This window comes from Acinonyx jubatus, chromosome C2, assembly GCF_027475565.1.
Source record: "Acinonyx jubatus isolate Ajub_Pintada_27869175 chromosome C2, VMU_Ajub_asm_v1.0, whole genome shotgun sequence".
Classification (NCBI taxonomy): Eukaryota; Metazoa; Chordata; class Mammalia; order Carnivora; family Felidae; genus Acinonyx; species Acinonyx jubatus.
In genome coordinates this window covers 98,999,636-99,015,095 of record NC_069384.1, presented here as the reverse complement: position 1 = coordinate 99,015,095, position 15,460 = coordinate 98,999,636, and the positions used below count along the sequence as shown (strand labels likewise).

The following is a 15,460-nucleotide window of genomic DNA, read 5'->3' as shown; positions in this document are numbered from 1 at the left end:
AAGCATACAGGTGGAAGAAAAGAGATAAAAGTTGGCAGGAAAAAGAAATAAAAATTATAAAGAATTTGAGACATATTTAAATTTCTATATTAATGATTTTGGAAAAGTATTTACTAAAAATAATGTTTCCTAAATAAAAATAAATAATGCCATTGTACAAGAATTTTTTTACAAAATGACTTCACTTATCCTTTGAAACAAAAATATTATCATACCAACAGAATTTTTAAAACAGTACAGACATACTTTTCTTCATTATCTGTATCCAGCCTGACAATTCCTGACAACATCTTCTAAAAATTGACAGGCAAGCTAAAATACATAAACTGTCTTTTAGTATACTATGGTTTGTCTACAAACCTCTTATTTTTACTAAAGTAAAATGTTTTTACATAAACTTGTTAATTCATATAATTATTCATTCATAAATAATTTATTCATAAAATATAGAGAGATGTATGTATCATAATTTCTTTTCATCAATACCTGGCAGAGATAGTATTAACTCTATCAGATTCCAGAACTAATAAACCGCAATTTCAATTAATTTCTAATTAAATATTTACAAAACACATTTCCACCTAACTTATTTTACAACATTCATACTTTTCAAGAGGAGCCTTGGTTTTGGTTTTCAACCTGATTAGTTGAATGAGTGTGATAATAATTAAATCAATCATATGCAAAATGTAGATGAAATTTTCCAAATCTTAATGATAGTCCCACGAGTGTGATAATTATTTAGTTTTAAAATGTTAAAACAGGTGCCTGGGTGACTCAGTGGGTTATGCATCCAACTTTGACTTCAGCTCAGGTCATGATCTCATGGTTCACGAGTCTGAGCCCAGCATCAGGCTCCCTGCTGTCAGTGGGAGCCCGCTTCGGATCCTCTGTCTCCCTTTCTCTCTCTGCCCCTTCCCCAAATAAACATTAAAAAAAAGGTTTTTTAATATTGAAATAGGCCAAGTTACTTAATAGAACTGAAACTATTTTTTAATGTGAAGATACTCTAGCACAGTGAAAATAATCTTACCCCCTCCATTCTACAATCAAAATATTCCTCATGTCAAATAATTCAATCACTTACATAACTCTTCCTGTGCTTCTCCTTCGAATCTGGATGCCAAAAGGATTTTCCTTGATTTCAACATCATAAAGTCTATTTTCATAAGTACTTGTTGGCATGGCTGGAATGTTTAAAGGTACTGGAACTTCATATCTCTTATTTTGGGGATCATAAATCTATTGCAGAGAAATAATGAAAATAAATGTTTTGCTCATATTGCCGAAATACCATGCAAATAATCATTATATGACTTAAATAATTGCTGAAACAAGATATTAGAATTCTTATTTATATAATTCTTAATTCTGCATCCATGGCCCATATATCTATACAGAAATCTACATACACACATATATATGTAATGGGATCAAATTATGAATTGCATTTTATCACTTTTTAATGTTTTATAATTCACTTTTCATACTATGAGAAATCTTCAAAAACAAATGTTTAGAGTTAAATATTTTCTCATATGGTTACACAAAATTATTTACCACTTCATGGTTAGACACAGAATTTGTTTCAATGTTTTTGGTCACATGTTTGATTGGACAATGAATGGTAATGGTAATTTGTTTACTCATGTCTTTATTTCCTCAGTAGATTTCTTAGAAGTTATAATGTTAGGTCAGACAGACTATACTAAAATTTGTAAGGTCTTTGATATCTGTTTTCCAGAATTAGTGTACTAATTAATATTCTAACCAAAATGTGTACTCTAATATTATTTTATGTTAAAATAAAATCATTTATTTTTTATTTCACTCATTTATTTTTTTAAAGTTTGAAAGAAAAATAGAGAGCAAGCAGGGGTGGGGCAGAGAGAGAGGAAGACAGAATCCCAAGCAGGCTCCATGCTGTCAGCGCAGAGCCCAATATGGGGTTTGAAATCACAAACCATGAGATCATGACCTGAGATGAAATCAAGAGTCAGAAACTTAACCAGCTGAGCCACCCAGGTACTCCGAATTCATACTGTTTTAATTCTGCAAATTCTACATCATCTCCTCTTTTTTTGAGTTTTAACTATTGCCATTATTATATGTTTATTTTTCCAGATGAACTTAAAGAAAATTAATTTAAAAAATAGTCTTAATTAGGATTTTTTATTTTTTAATGTATTTATTTAATCTCTCAATACTTTTTACATTTTTTCTTATAAAGTCAATTTACTCCTATGATTTTTGATATATTCTTTGCGTTTTTTTAATTGTTTTTCTCATTTGATTTTGCCATTGGGACTTGCCTTTATTTCAATTTCTAAATGGTGAATAACAGAATACACCAAAACATTTTTTGGAGATATTATTTTACATCTAGTCTTTTTGATTTTCTTGTCATTTTAATAGTTTTAGTTTTCTTAATGGATTCCTGTGGAGCTCTTAAGCAAAAATTAATGAGAACAAACCGATAGTTGCCAGAGGGGAAGGGGTGGGGACATGGGCAAGTGGGTGAAGAGGAGTGGGAGATACAGGCTTCCAGTTACGGAATGAATACATCACAGGGATGAAACGCGCAGCATAGGGAACATAGTCAATGGTACTGTAATAAAGTTCTATGGTGACAGATGGTAGCTATACTCATGGTGAACATAGCATGATGTATGCATTTGTCAAATCACTATCTTATACACCTCAAACAAATGTAACATTGTGTGTCAGCTGTACTTCAATTAAAAAAAAAACTGCTAAGTGTACCTGTTGAAAGACTTTTTTTTAAATGTCTTACTGTATTGGTCAGAAAATTCAGGTCACTGTTTAAAAATAATGGAAATAGTAAATATCCCATTTTGTTTCTTTTTTTCTGTTTTATTTATCCCAATGGGACTATCGTCATAATCTGATTCTAAGTAACATATGTATTTAGCAAGAATTTGAAATTTTTAAATCACCACTACTTGTTTAATTATTCACAAATTTGCAAAAATAAGAAGCTGTATTGGAAAAGAAATTGTTTTTATAAAATCAAAACGTCTACAACTCAATTAATAGTCCTTAATATTACATTAAAAATGCAAGTATCTAATCTATTCAGAATATCTTGTCTTAAGAGATGAGTCTTGCATTGGGATAGTTTATATCAAACATACCTTAAATTGCAGCATATCATTTTTGTGATATTTCACTTCCACACGAAGTGTTGGTATGGGTTCAGAAGGTAGCTTTATTCGAGCACTTGCAGTATTCAGCTGGAGGTCAGCTGTTATACCCATTGATGAATATTGAGTTGTACTGACTAAATAAGGGTTGTGTTGTCTAGGAAAGTAACAGCTAGGTGCCTGGGATCTAAAGGTAGGCTAAAAACACAATACAGGTTAATTGCCAGAAATCATAAGCATTGTAATATTAGACTCTTCAAAACAATAAGGTAGATATGTTTAATCACATGATGTATAATTTGTAAATTTTATTATTTAATGCTAAAATTAAATTGTAATCACAGCAGAAAATATCTATTATGCGACCCAAATAGATACTATATACTAAATGATAAATAGAATAATTTATATTTTGACTCTAAAGATAGACCCAATAGAGGAAAAGGATCAAATGTTATAGCTTTTCAACAGAAAATAAAATGATTCTGTGATCTTTGCAAAAATTAAGTATATTACTCATAAATTTTTATTCCATGCTTGTTCTCAATCTTCATATTGACTATTGTCTTTTGTGTGTAAGATGGCTCTACAACAACCCTCAGAAAGGTCTGTTCTTAAAGGTTTTTTTCTTTTACTTATAATGAAACTGTATCATTCCATATTTCATGACTGGTCCTTGTACAGGTCAATTACATACTGACCAGTATTTGAATAGGGACTGTGGCCAAAGATCAAAGCTACTACTGTTATATAGGGGTGGAAGCTAGGACCTAAGAAAAACAATGGTAAATTGTAGCATGATGGGCTAGTTACCTTACAATAGTCCATTCTCCCATCTTTCTTATTAATTATATTATTATACATCTGGGAGAAGCAACATGCCCATCTGCATCTCTCTTTTGAGGAAATTGTATATGACCCCCCAGACCCTCTTAAAAGAAAAGGGAATAAGCTGATTAAAATAAGATATCCTTAGTCCTCCCTCCTTTGGCCCTGGAATGCATACATGATGGCAGAAGACGTAATACAGTCTTGAGGATAAAAAAATAAATGATAAATATGAGACATTGATGACCTTGGGAGGCCAGTATATTAGGACTGGGACTCTTTTTTTGTAAAAGACAAATAAATCATGTCTTGTTTAACCAAATCATTATTCTGTTGAATGGATGACCAAAACAACTGGCTAGAAATTACCCCTAGTGGAATTGCTACAACCAACCCAATAATTTGAGAAGTTTTAATAACTTGAGACAATGCTTTTGAAAGCCTGTCTCCTACTGGCATAATATCTTAGTCAATTAAGCTGGTCAGCCACAGCCAACACTTAAGAAGAGTTCAAGAAATAGAGTACTATTTTATTAAGTAAAATGGGCATACTTTATTAAGTAAAGCAAGGCACACTATCCAAAGTGCCTGGAAAGCAACTTACACATTCATGTAGTCTCGTATTTACTGCAGTATGTCTTTGGAGAATTAAGATTAAAATAAATTGCCTATAAGAAGTCCTAATTTCAAATTCCAAATGCCTCTCTAGATGAATTTAGTTCATATGCTGTAGAATTAAGATTATAATACATAGTGTTTACATTGAGATGTTTATGTAAAAGCCATGTTATGAATCATAATTAAAATTCTTAGTACCGTTTCCCATAAACAGCCACGTTCTTCACACTTTTCTCTAGTTGCAATGTCTGCATCTGGATAACAAGTAAACCTTTCATTTTCTGAGAATTTTTGACTCCATTGAACGGTAAAGTTTCTTCCAAGGTTAAACTTGAGACTATAAATTAAGAGACTCTTTGAAGACAAAGAAACATTAAAGAATATTTGTGGGCACTGGACAATTTAAAAATACTTAACATTTATAAAATGTAGCAACCACAGCAATTCTTTAAATTAAATCATTCCTATTTTTAATAGAATCCTTAAGGAAAAGAAAAGAAGGAGAAAACATGTCATGCTATTGAAAGGGCTAGAAAACTTAAAATAGGAACTATGAGGTAGAATACTAATGAAAAGCATTATTGCTAAATGAATTCAATTCTCAATTCTGCCATTTAATGCTTATGAGTCTTGGGGAAAATTGTCTATCCTGTATTATCCTCAATTTCCTCCCTTTATAAAATGGGGATGATGGACCCTACTAAAGGGATTGCTATACAAACTGAATGGTAAATGTAATTTAAAGCATCTAATACAATCCCTGGGGATTACTAGGTATGAAATAAATGTTAGTTCCTTCAAGAAAGAAAAAGGGTGGGAAAAGTTAACCACTTAGGTTGATACGGAGGCTCCCAGAGTCAGAGGAGGGAAATATTTATTTCTTCAATTCTGTCTCTAATTTGAGTAACTGCTTATATATTTGATGGATGAGTTAGATGGGACATAAGACATGATGCAAAAAAGAAAAAAAAAGAATAATTACATACTTACCTATAATAATACATAATTGTTTCTATTGTTAGGATATTGCAAGTTATTTTTTTTATTGTCTGTATACCTTGAGAATAATATTGGCAAAATTTATCCCAGACTTCCATCTGCATAGCTTACTTTATGATATCAACTTACCCTCATAACTCTACATGCATGAATGAAAATTCACATAAAGATCAATCTAAGTACAGCAGAATTAGGAAGGTGTACCTATTAAGTCCGTGCAAATCTTCCATAAGCATAAATATAGACACAGATATAAACTGAGATCGCAAAAAACAAATAAAATTATTAAAAAAATTTTTAAGTTTATTTATGTTTGAGAGACAGAGCATGAGCAGGGAAGGGGCAGAGAGAGAGGGAGACACAGAATCAGAAGCAGGCTCCAGGATATGAGCTGTCAGCACAGAGTCCGACGGGGACTTGAACCCACAAACCGCGAGATCATGACCTGAGCCAAAGTCGGACGCTTAACCAATTGAGCCACTCAGGTGCCCCCAAATAAAATGAGTTTTGATAATCTTATTTTTATGGTTTTAGGGATATATAAATTATAGTATATTTACTAAATAAAAATAATTAACAAGTACATATTTTTATGAAAATGGCCAAGTGAGAAACTCTGGGCCAGAGTAGGAAAAAAATTACTCTAAGAAAATGTTCTTTATCTCAAATAATTTAGAATTTTTGCTGATATTACCAATAATTTAAGATTTATATGAATGGTGGAAAAACAAATACCAATAAAATCACTTTGATGTTTTAAGTTATTATGGCCTACATTTTAAATGCAGTAGTTGACTACCCAAAGCAACATTATGATTCAAATACTACATTTTACAGATGAGGAAGCTGTGATAAAAAGGGATTAATTTGATATGCTTAAATGCAAAGATTACAGGGCTAGAATTTTAGCTCCATCCTATGACTCCCTTTCTCTGTCTAGAATACATCTTAAGATGTACATCCAATGTGGGGCTCGAACTTACAACTCCAAAATCAAGAGTCACATGCTCCACTGACTGAGCCAGGCTAGTGTCCCTCTAGTATATATCTTAAGACAGACAAAAATTACAACTGCACCTAAAGGGGAGAGTGTAAACAAAAATTCGATGAAAAAGCTACAAGATATATCAAGGACAGTGAGGATTCATGAAAGAAGAAGCATAGAGAGTGATTTATTATAGATAAATCAATATCTTAAAGAGTATTAAATGCAAAGCTAAAACATTTAGAACCTTTACTGTATGCAACAGATTAGAAAGTTAGAGTTCAGGGTAGGAAAATGGCATGAAAAAATATTATGAAGGTATACGTAAGTGATATCCAAGATACAGTGAAATAAAGAGAAGTAGAGCAAAGAGTCCCTTTAATGTTGATATCTAAATATAAACTGAATGATCTAAAATGGAATATCGGTAGCAAAAGGGAAAGAGAGAAAGTAATGTTGTGAAAAAAAAAATCACAAAACCAAGAGACTGAATGGTTAAGTTATGTTAAAGGTGAGAATATGTAACAGCTCAAATATTTTTAAACATTTAATTTACCTGGTTGGAAGCTGTATAAGTAAAATTGTAGTGAGCTTTCATTGGCTGATTATCTTCCACCACTGTGACTTGTATAACAGGATCCATCAACCCAAGGATTTTAATAGTCTCAAATGCTAATGTGTTTCCTTCCTGGTATGATGAATGTGTGCATATCATATCTAATTTGTTCTGAAAAGAAGTATATAATAGTGTAAATTAAGTAGAAGTTCACTGCATACAAACCTGAAATAACAAGTATACAAGTGTGAAACAGAAAAAGAACCAATCTTCTATCTCTCCATTCCCTTCAGTTCTCCACATCCACGTAGCATATATAAATACACTCATTGATAACTCTTTTCATTTTTTGTACACATGCCATAAAATTGATTTTCAGACATAACCTAAATTAGCCATGATGCAATTAATATATGTCTCTTCTCATTCTAGGTGTAATGTTGATGAAGAATAACAGTTTTGGCCACAAAGAATGTAAGAAGAAAACCAACATCTAAAACAGAATTGCTATTAAATATTCAAATTTTAGCTTTGTACATAGATTTTTCACCTTCACTCAAAATCCATGACAATTATTGCTGTGACTGGTATATTAAAACCTTTTCAAATATGTTGACATTGTTTTTCTAGGTCATGTTGCTTAAACCAGACATAGAACTTTAAGATGTCTGAAGATTTCTTGTGCATCAATTTCATCATCACATTACATATAAATACTAAAATTTAAGGTAAAAATGTATTTATAGTTTAACAATTTAAATTAAAAAATTTAACAATGTATTTCATTTATTTCTATTGAAATTAGGAAGTAAATGTAAACATCTTTTCAAAAAAAATTCCATGATAAAGGCCTAACCCAGACATTAACAAGATACATGTTTAGCTGTGTATCCAAGGAAAATACTTACATTAGAAACTGAAAATGTATATAAAATGTATCTGCCATTTTGTATGGTATCTGAAATGGGAAAAAATAAAGATATCAGATCAAAATGTAATTCTCTATTGTTAAATTCTCTATTTTTACAGTATAACAATTAAGAAATTTGAAAAAAATATGGTTTATTAATGAAGCAAATTAAACAGATTATCTTTTCATATTAAGGTTTTTAATCACCTCTATACACAATAATCTTGGTAGTTTATTATCACAGTGAGTTAATGTAATGAATACATATGTGCCTCATTTAATTTTTCAGAGATGCCTAAGATATTTATGGAAATTAAGAGAAAGAAAAATTTACAGTAAAATGTACATAAAATAAATTCATTATTTTGAACGATACTTTATCTATTGCTAGTAAAATAAACCATGTAACATTCAGCTTATTTTGGAAGACGTGGCACACCATAATTTTATTCTGTATCTTAAATTTTTTTCTTTATTTGAGGAAATAAAGTGAATCTGGAGACATGTTAAAGACTGAACTAAACTTTAATGAGGAAAATGGAACAAGACAATGATTTTATTTTTAAAAAAATTTTTTTGTTTCATTTATTTTTGAGAGAGAGAGTGAGAGACAGCGAGAGAGAGCACAAGCAGGGGAAAGGCCAGGGGTGGGGGTGGCGGACATAGGATCCAAAAAGGGCTCCATGCTGACAGCAGTAAGCCTGACGTGGGGCTTGAAGTCACAGACCCTGAGATCATGACCTGAGCCAGAGTCGGATGCTCAACCAACTGAGCCACCCAGGCACCCCAAGACAATGATTTTCTATACTATCTATATATGTGATACAACTTTTTATTAATATTTTTATTTAACAGAGAAACTGAACATTATGGCTAAAATAATTTGAAAGAAATAAAGTGAAAAAAGGTCAAAGGAATTCAAGAACATATAATATTTTTTCAATAACATTAATTTACCTAAAATTTATCATAGTTAATGAGATAAAAATCATAAACTGAAGGTCATTTCACGGTTTTCACGTTTATTTATGAGTTGATTATTTAGAAAATTCTGATTTTAACTTTTCGAAGCACATACCTATATAGATACCATATTAGATGACCAAATCACATATCCATATTTAACCATCTTCTTATATGAAAGTAAATTATCAACATACATTTTCATGAGTAGAAAGAAATATATTTGGGTATATTTATATAATTTGAGAAAAAAAGAATAGCCTTAAAACCAAGCTCCACATCCTACCAATACAGATATGATCTCAACAACATTCTTTAATTGATGATCACAAATAATTTAGTTCAGCAGGAATCCAATCTCTTTTTTTTATATGTTTATTTATTTTTGAGACAGAGAGAGACAGAGCACAAGCAGGGGAGGGGCAGAGAGAGAGGGAGACACAGACTCCGAAGCAGGCTCCAGGCTCTGAGCTGTCAGCACAGAGCCCGACGCGGGGCTTGAACTCACAGACTGTTAGATCATGACCTGAGCTGAAGTCAGACGCTTAACCAACTGAGTCACCCAGGCGCCCCAGGAATCCAATCTTAAGTAACTTTTACGTAGTAAATGTTTGGAACCTATTATCATGACAGAGCTCACCCTAGTGTGCTTAGACCCTAAGGTATTTGAAACCGAGCAAGAAGGCTGGTGTGCTGAAGTAGAATGAGAAATAGAATGAGAAATAAAGAGCAGTAGGGGATAACTGTGTGTGTGTGTGAGCTTGTGTGTGTGCACACATGTGCAAAGGTACAGATCACCGTCAGTGGTCTAGGTCTTTGTAAAGTCTATGGTTCCTAACTGAATCATCTTTTAAAAGATGATTTTAAAATCTACCTGCTGGATTGTAAATAAAATGTACATGGAGTTTGAGAAGAACTATGGACATAGACCAGTTAGGGAGGTATTACAGTAATTAAAATGAAAGACAGTAATGATAGTGGTGGAACTGATGAGAGAACTAGGTCAAGGGAGAACCAAGAGAGATTCCTAGGTTGTGAGAGAAAATGGTCAACTGAAGTTTTTTGGCATCTTGTAGAGATGAAATTACCATCAACTGACAGGTAAGACTGTAGGTGGAGCAGATATATTGCAGTAATCTATATGTTTATACATAAGGCTTAAAAATGAACATGAATTTTTTAATAGATTCCATATTTTCAAATTATAAGAGAGCACAACAATGCATAGACTATTTCTTGAAGTTAGAGATATTAAGATGTTTCACACACATACAAAGATATATGGGATATTTAATACATCTGAGAAGTAGTGGGCTAAAATAGGAGCTAAACTATAATTCTTTGTACACATATATATAAAACAAATACCTAAGAGCCTTCTATTAAAAGAAAAGATAATATGAAAGTTAACACATTTATTAGGGTAATTATAATTGACTAAACCGATATTTTTACTATGGTGTAATTATATATTAGCAAAAAATGGCTCATTGTTTATTCATTTGGATTACTGAATTTTCAAGTTTGGGGCTCATGAAATAAAATTAAAGACAATAATTAAATTGTGAAACATTTATATGATAATATTCTTACCTTAAATAATTTAACATTAATTAACTAAACTTTTAAATGTTTGTTTTTTTACAGTAATAAAATTTTAGTTTTAACTATTACAACCATTTAAGAGAGTTGAAACTATGATACAATTTCTATATCTGTGAATTTATTAACTACTTTAATTAAAATTAATAATCTAATAGAGAAAGATATCTATACTCGTCAAAAAACTTGACAATGAACTAATAGACAAAACTAAATATTGTAATTTAATATTGATAATTTAAAGAACAATGTTAAATTTCAGAAAGTAACCTCATAGACTAAAATAGATAAAAAACAAGAATTAAAAATAAAGCTTGTGACATTTTTTAAACAGATGCATATATCAATAAAGGCAAATGTTCCCTCATCAGAATGAACATTTAAAAGCATATCACATTGAAACTTACTTTTAGTTTCACCATCATCCCAGAAAAAGTCTCCTTTTGCTGTGTTATCTTCATCTAATGCAACTATAAGTCCTAGAGGGTTCTTTCGGCTGTTAAGTAAGTTTGGGAGATTTGTTATTCAAAGTAAATTTATAATAGTGAAATATCCTATAAATAAGTCCATTTCAACCTAATGGATTTGTAGGAGTACTGCATTCATGTGAGAACATTGATATCAATAAAATTTATGTCTATACTTATTAATAATTTGTCCACAAGAAAATAATTTATAAATAAAAATAAATATAATAAATATAATATGGAATTGTTTGGAGGCTAAGTAGGACACAAGCAAAATTGAAACAGTATAATGATACTTCAATTCAAACAAGAAAAATTAAATATACTTTATGAATGCAGAATATATTTAACATGTATTTGCAACACCTCAATTAACTCTACCTTGCAATTTATCAGGGCTACATCTTATATACATAAAAATGAAAAGTACAATATAAAAAATTTAACGCAGAGCGCCTGGGTGGCTCAGTCGGTTGAGTGTCAGGCTTCAGCTCAGGTCATGATCTCATGGTTCGTGAGTTTGAGCCCAACGTCTGGCTCTGTGCTGACAGCTCAGAGCCTGGAGCCTGCTTCTGATTCTGTGTCTCCCTATCTCTCTGCTCCTCCCCTGTTCATGCTCTGTCTCTCTCTCAAAAATAAATAAACATTAAAAAATTAAAAAAAAATTAATGCTCAGTGGAATATCTAATAACCTTAAAAATCAAGCTAATTCTATCCTGAGACATAACAAATAAATTTTTTTCCTTAGTTATATATTACTGTAGGTTTTTAAACCTAAAATAGTACCCCTGAGGCTATGCAGTCCAGGCAACTGCTCTGTATACAACATATTCCATCCTGCATACACTCACCAAAGCGTATGCTTTTCTTGTTCAATACAGCTCTAGAATATAACTAATTTATTGGAGAACACATTCAAGAAACAGTTACAGTCTGAAAATAATCAATTGTAGAATGCCAAAATAATTACATTACTAGCACACATTCATTCACTCATATATGTATTCCTTCAACAAATATTTAGCAAAAATAGGGAGCAGATTATGAGTCAGATGTTATTATTGGTTTGGGGACTAAAGCAGCGAAAAGTCAAGTCCCTGCCTTCATGGAGTTTACAGTCTAGGGGAGTGAACACACTACCTATACGACTCCAGATATTCTTAAGGTTATGAAGAAAACACAGGAGGATAAGGAATAGAGAGTGACTATCTCTTGGGATGTTGCAGAATGTGAGGAAATATGTGGATTCAATATAACAACTTATGTGCCCTTTTGAGCCAGAATTTTCAAGTTTCTTCTTTTTTTCCTAAATATTTCTGTAATTTATTCTTAATGAACAACTTAGTTTCTGTCTTGTTCTTCCCCTACACAGAATTTTCCACCTCATTTATCAATTTAAATGTAAAACATTTTAACAGAAAGAAAAATGTGTGTCATTTACATATGGAAAATCTAAGTATGTAACTGATTTTTTAACAATTATATAATTTACTTTAAGTTCTCATATTTTTATTAAGATAAGGACTTAACTTTAATTATACATATTCTATAGAGAATGTCAGCACATTTTTGGCACAAGAAATAAATTTATAATCTAATTATGTTCATTCTTTAAGTCAAGCAATTTGTAATAATGTATATAATTTGCATTTTTTTAATAAATGATGATTATATTTAAGAATTCCCTCTCTACATAAATATTCTGGTGAAAAAATGAAACATTAATCTTTGATTCTTTTTTTTTTTAATTTTTTTTTCAACGTTTTTTTTATTTATTTTTGGGACAGAGAGAGACAGAGCATGAACGGGGGAGGGGCAGAGAGAGAGGGAGACACAGAATCGGAAACAGGCTCCAGGCTCTGAGCCATCAGCCCAGAGTCTGACGCGGGGCTTGAACTCACGGACCGCGAGATCGTGACCTGGCTGAAGTCGGATGCTTAACTGACTGCGCCACCCAGGCGCCCCTCTTTGATTCTTAATAAAATAGAAATATTAAAACTTTAATTATATTTCAGATTTAAGTTAATGATTTGTCATTTTACCTTGCATTTGTAGTTACAGCAGGTTGTTGAATGGGGATAACATAACCTCCTCTAAGATGTAATCCTATTTTGTCTCCTGGAAGGTACATATTAACACATTGTTTTTTCCATGGCCTTTTTGCACCCTAATGTTTAGAAGTTAGGAAGATTTTTTTTAGTATTTGTAAAAATTTTAATCCCATTTCACAATAATTTGAATTTACACATTGAAATAAGTTTTACTGTGAGCAATTCAGGTCACTTAAATGAATATTAATATGCTGACTTTGAACTTTGAAAAAAAATTTTTTTCAGTTTACTGAACAAAGCAGGATAAAAATAAATCTACTTTCCCCCCCAAAACAAAAACCCAACTTAGAGAAATCCATTTCCCCTCTATGATAATTAGTACTCTTACTTAGCCCTATTTTTATTGTTTGTTCTTGTTTAAAAAGCTTTTAAAAATCATTGTTTCTATAAAAATAAAGAGTCTGCTTAGCAAAAGTAAGTGATCTACAAAATGATGCCTTTTAAAATAAATACTTCTTAAAGGTCTTAGTCAATTACAAAAATAGGTTGAATATGAATGCTACCATGTTGCCTTTTCAAAGTTGAAATGAAAATCTTTCCCAAACTTTTGAATGTACCATTATAAAAACAAATGTTTAGGATTAGCTCAGTACTCAATTCCTCTGGCATTAAAATAAATATATAAAATAGGAAAAGTATTAAAATGAATCCCCACTCCTTACTAAAATTACCCCTGACTTATTTCTGTAAACTAAAAATAAGTAAGACTCCAGGGGGAAGATGGCAGCATAGGAGGACGCTGGGCTCACCTCATCCTGCTGACCACTTAGATTCCACCCACACCTGCCTAAATAACCCAGAAAACCACCAGAAGACTAGCAGAATGGACTCTCCAGAGCCAAGCGTAGACAAGAGACCCATGGAAGAGGGTAGGAAGGGCAGAGAGGCGGTGCGTGCTACATGGACTGGCCGGAGGGACTGGGTGGTGGAGGGGCACCCCACCAAGCAAGGCAGAGCGCCCGAAGTCTGGCTTGCAAAAGCCGAGGGGTGGGACTCCGTGAGTTCTGACAGCCAGTGGGACTTAACATCTAGAATGTTAAAAGTCAACAGCTCTGCTCTCGGAGACTGGGGAGGGTGAGACAATGCAGGGAGGGAGAGTTGTTGAGCCCCGGAAGACAAAGCTCAGCTTGGCATGGGAACAAAGGTGCTGGCAAGTGCCATCTCCCCCTCCCATCCCCCAGCCAAAATTCCAAAGGGAACCAGTTCCCGGCACCAAACTTGCCTGCACTGTGCAAACACCCAACTCTGTGCTTTTGTGGATCCATCCCTCCAACGGGTCTGCCTCCCTCCTGGTGCTGCAAGGCCCCTCCCACAGAGGACCTCCCACAGCAATTCAAGCTAAGCCTGCCCCTCCCGCCCCTGTGCACCTTGCAGATCCACCCGGGCTAATATGCCAGATCCCATGCAAGCCTGGCAGTGTGCAAATAGCCCAGACAGGGGCCCCACCACTCCACGGTGAGTCCTGCCCTCGGGAGAGGGGAAGGTAAGGTACACACCAGTCTGACTGGAGCCCCAGCGGGGGACTGGGGGCAGACATCAGGTCTGACTGTGGCCCTGCCCACAATACAAGTTACCCTGGACAGCACAGGGGAAGTGCCCTGCAGTTCCATGCCATCCTAGGGACTACCCAAATGACAAAACAGAAGAATTCTCCTCAAAAGAAATTCCAGAAAGTAGCGACAGCTAATGAATTGATCAAAAACAATTTAAGCAATATAACAGAAAAAGAATTTAGAATAATAGTCATAAAATTAATTGTTGGGCTTGAAAAACCGCATAGAGGACAGCAGAGAATCTATTGCTACAGAGATCAAGGGACTAAGAAACAGTCATGAGGAGCTAAAAAATGCTATAAATGAGGTGCAAAATAAAATGGAGGTGGCCATAGCATGGACTGAAGAGGCAGACGAGAGAATAGGTGAATTAGAAGATAAAATTATGGAAAAAAAGGAAGCTGAGAAAAAGAGAGATAAAAAAAATCCAGGAGTATGAGGGAAGAATTAGAGAACTAAGTTATGCAATCAAATGGAATAATATCCATATCATAGGAATTCCAGAAGAAGAAGAGAGAGAAAGGGGCTGAAGGTGTACTTGAACAAATCATAGCTGAGAACTTCCCTGATCTGGGGAAGGAAAAAGGCACTGAAATCCAAGAGGCACAGAGAACTCCCTTCAGACGTAACATGAATTGATCTGCATGACATGTTGTAGTGAAACTGGCAAAATAAAGGATAAAGAAAAAATTTTGAAAGCAGCT

General features: G+C 33.1%; 1 protein-coding gene across 5 annotated transcripts in view; it reads right to left on the bottom strand.

Annotated features, from left to right (window-relative positions):
- The window catches only part of SI (sucrase-isomaltase), a 153,973-nt gene that overhangs the window by 43,429 nt on the left and 95,084 nt on the right, over positions 1-15,460 (bottom strand). For all 5 annotated transcript variants that reach the window (XM_015085747.3, XM_053221242.1, XM_053221244.1 and 2 more), the window contains 7 exons: positions 13,135-13,259; positions 11,033-11,121; positions 8,059-8,108; positions 7,151-7,321; positions 4,809-4,964; positions 3,156-3,362; positions 1,088-1,242 (listed from right to left, as the gene is read on the bottom strand). In XM_015085747.3, the coding sequence (XP_014941233.3) occupies positions 1,088-1,242; positions 3,156-3,362; positions 4,809-4,964; positions 7,151-7,321; positions 8,059-8,108; positions 11,033-11,121; positions 13,135-13,259 (953 nt within the window). The remainder of the gene's footprint in view (positions 1-1,087; positions 1,243-3,155; positions 3,363-4,808; positions 4,965-7,150; positions 7,322-8,058; positions 8,109-11,032; positions 11,122-13,134; positions 13,260-15,460) is intronic.